Source organism: Psittacula echo (genome assembly GCF_963264785.1).
Source record: "Psittacula echo genome assembly, chromosome: Z".
Taxonomy (NCBI): Eukaryota; Metazoa; Chordata; class Aves; order Psittaciformes; family Psittacidae; genus Psittacula; species Psittacula echo.
In genome coordinates, this window is record NC_137742.1 from 59,677,142 (window position 1) to 59,680,510 (window position 3,369).

A 3,369-nucleotide genomic window follows, 5' to 3' on the forward strand; every position below is an offset into this window, starting at 1 on the left:
CCAGTTTATTATTAGAGGCTTATGCTGACATTATATGGAGAAATGACACTTTTCAGAAGTTGTATTACCAAAGATACTTATAGAAAAGATGGGGTTCCACTTTTCATGTTGAGCTGAAACTCACTTTGGCTATTAAAGCTCTAAGGAACCAATTCCAAACTTGATGGCATCAGACAGCTTTTAAATGCTACAAAACCAACTGACGCCTCAGTTCTTTAAAACAGTTGCTTTCAAATAGATTTTCTAAAGACAGGTCTGAAAAAATACTAAGTAATTTGCTTTTAAATAGGAGATTTTCTTAAGGAAGAAATGTAAAAAAAAACCCCAACAAACTCCTCTGGTTTTGAAGAAGCGCATTACAAAGGCCTGACGCGTATTTCATCTACAGCTTCAAAATAAATCCAAGTTAAAAATCACACATAAAACGGTTGGTGTGCCATGATTTTATTTTTTTGTAAGTTTTTTATATGAAAGTGTGAAATTCAAACCAATATTCATGTGATAGTGAACAAAACCCATCATTAAAGGTACAAATGCTTTTTTGCAGTAAACATCCAGGCAACTGAGAGAAGATCTCAAATCACCAACTTTTACTGGGGTGCCAAAGCTGCTTGTGAGGATCCTTCACTAGCAGACAGAGACTACTAAAAATCAGCCAGAGCCATCTTTTGATAGTCTCCATGGCTACTGAGGTCTGCTCAAAGAGAACAAAGGTGATCCATAGCTGGTTCCCAAAGGATGCACAGTTCAATGCTATGACGTGACACGAGACAAACTGTTCTTTTCACTGTGGTTCCTCTCCATGTCAACTGCTGCCTCGAGGCATTCGATGGCAGGCCTCTTCCCAGCATCACTTTTCCAACAGAACCTGCTTCTCGCTGATGCCGGTTAATGCTTCCCGGTCACACATCTGCGACAGTGATTAGGAACACCCAGCCAGCTCCCTTCCCACCCTCCCTTGGGAGGAGCCTGTTCGGCCTGACGAGGCGGGAGGCCCCTCTTGGCCGGGGGCAGTGCAAGAGTGCCCACCCAGCCCCACCCAAGGTCCATCGCCGACAGGGGGGTCGAGCAGACCAGCAGCGCTGCCCCTTCAGAACAGCCTTGCTAGCCGCGCCTTCTCCCGAGGCCAGCTACAAGAGCGGCACCAGGTCCCCCTCCTCTAGCGACTGCTGGGGGCGAGACGGCAGCTGTTCGTCTTCTTCCTCCTCCAGCAGCTCATCCAGCTCGCTGCCGTCGAATCCCGAGGCCTCCGACCCGCAAGTGGTCCGGCAGCGCCTCAGGCGCTGCAGGGCCCGGCGGTGCCTCTCCTGCAACCCCTCCAGCTGGGCGCGCAGGGCCTCTGCCTCCCCTACCGGGGCCGCGGGCTTGTCGGGGACGTCGGGGCCCAGCAGGGTCTGTCGGAAAAGGCTGCGGTTCTCGCGGCGCAGGCGGCGGTTCTCCAGGCGCAGCCGCGCGTTATCCTGCCGGAGCCGCGCGTTCTGCGTCTCCTGCTCCGCCCGCTGCAAGAGCGCTTCGCTGTAGCTAGCTGCCAGGTCCGCGTACCGCTCCGCCAGCTGTTGCAGTGAGCCCCGAGACTGGCCTCGCCAGCCCTCCTGGCGGCCGACCTGCCCGCCTAAACCCACCGCGCCACCGCCGAACGCCACCCGGCCCCGCCGCGCCGAGGTGGTACAGCTCCAGCGCCCCTCAACAACGCGCATGCGCCTCATCCTGCTTCCGCAGCCCGCCCGCGCGCCGCGGCCGCCGTAAGAGAAGGGAGGTGCCGGCACCACCTTATGCAAAGTCAGGGGCGGGTCGTCGGGCAGCGGAGCTGGCCGGGGACCAGGGGTCGGGGGTGGAGCGGCCAGCGTGGCGCCATTTTGGGGGCGGTGCCATTTCGGGCGTGGGGTGCTGCTGCGCCGTGGCCCGCCTCCTGTCAGCAAAAGAGTGAGTACCGCTCCTGGGGCCTGGGCCCGGAAGCTGATGAGCTCCTCCTGGGTTATAACTTGTGCTACTGAGGCCTGCTTCCCAACCGTGGCTGATGGACTTGGACAGTCCCCTCTCAGAATACCCCACTCCACCCAGGTACCCCCCTGACAAGGTGGGTTTCACTGGTTGGTATAGTTGCACAATCCTTCGGTGTTAATGTGGGCCTCCTTTTTATTGTTACTTATTGTGGTGGCTACTGCACAGAGGAAGGTTAATGTTAGCCCTGAAAGAGATAGACGTACAGTTAATAAATGATAACCAGAACCTATACGTACAGTACAAAGTGTTTATGCTGCCTTGAGCTTTATGCTGGCATAACAGTGGGGTTCAGCGTGGGATGAGAAACTTAGGCATCTATGTTTACTCTAGTCCATGCATCACCATTAAGGGTAAAATGTGGGCTTCTACCAGGAATTAGATTTGACATAAGAAACAGCAACATTGGAGTGCACCAGAAGTTTGCTAAGAGTCCTGGAAATAATGTAGGAAACTGCAGGTCAACCTGTGTCTCTTTTTGAGCTTGAGGGTGATTCAGAGAAAACTCCAGGAACTCGCCAACAAAGTTTTAAGTTGACAGGTGGTATTCTTTATTGCGGTGCCAGGAGACATGGGGGATAGTTACTCCAAGCGTGTCTCAACCAGGCATCAACCAGGCTGTGATTATATTGTCCTTAAACATACATATTCATTAGATTACGTACATTACGTCATACTTTTTAGAGAATGCCTCCTGCATGCACACTAAAATGTGGTAGTGGGCTTTTGGACCCTCAGTGGTTATTCATCCTTCGTTTTAGGATCGTTGTCATATCAGTAACCACCAGATGGTTCTGGCAAAGCTTATCTTAGTAATTTGCTTTTCTCTATAGTGGCTAACAAAGCCTAACATTCTTGAGGTTACTTATTTACAGCCCTATTCTTCAATCAACCTCATTCTTCAAGGGGAAGGAATATCTTTGGAGAGAGCATCTGTGGTCTGGTGTATCAAGAGGAACATTTCTTTTCCAAGTGGAGAATACTTGGAAAAAGTCCCCTTACAGCTTGATTTCACCTCCCAGGTTTAGTTTTCAGTGCAATGGAACTAAGTAAACCTTAGTTTAAAGAAAAAAAACCAAATCTGGTTAGGCAGAAGGAGAGTCACTGCTGTCATACTAAGGGAAAGTCAACAACATAGAATCACAGAACCACAGAATGGTTGAGATTGGAAGGGACCTTAAGATCATCTAGTCCAACCCCCCTGCCATGGGCAGGGACACCTCCCACTAGATTGGGTTTCTCAAAACCCCATCCAACCTAGCCTTGAGCATTGCTGGAGGTGGGCAGCCACATGTTAGATACAGTTCTGATAGACTTGCTGCTGATGCCTTTAACTGGCCTTCATAAGGGTTTTATGCAACTAGGAGG

General features: G+C 50.9%; 1 protein-coding gene across 1 annotated transcript; it reads right to left on the reverse strand.

Moving 5' to 3' along the window:
- Positions 1-1,130: 1,130 nt before the first annotated feature.
- On the reverse strand, positions 1,131-1,706 carry TUSC1 (tumor suppressor candidate 1; the record flags this gene model as incomplete). Its single annotated transcript, XM_080638328.1, has 1 exon — positions 1,131-1,706. The coding sequence occupies one exon, from the start codon at positions 1,704-1,706 to the stop codon at positions 1,131-1,133; it is 576 nt and encodes a 191-aa protein (XP_080494454.1).
- Between the last annotated feature and the right edge of the window lie 1,663 nt (positions 1,707-3,369).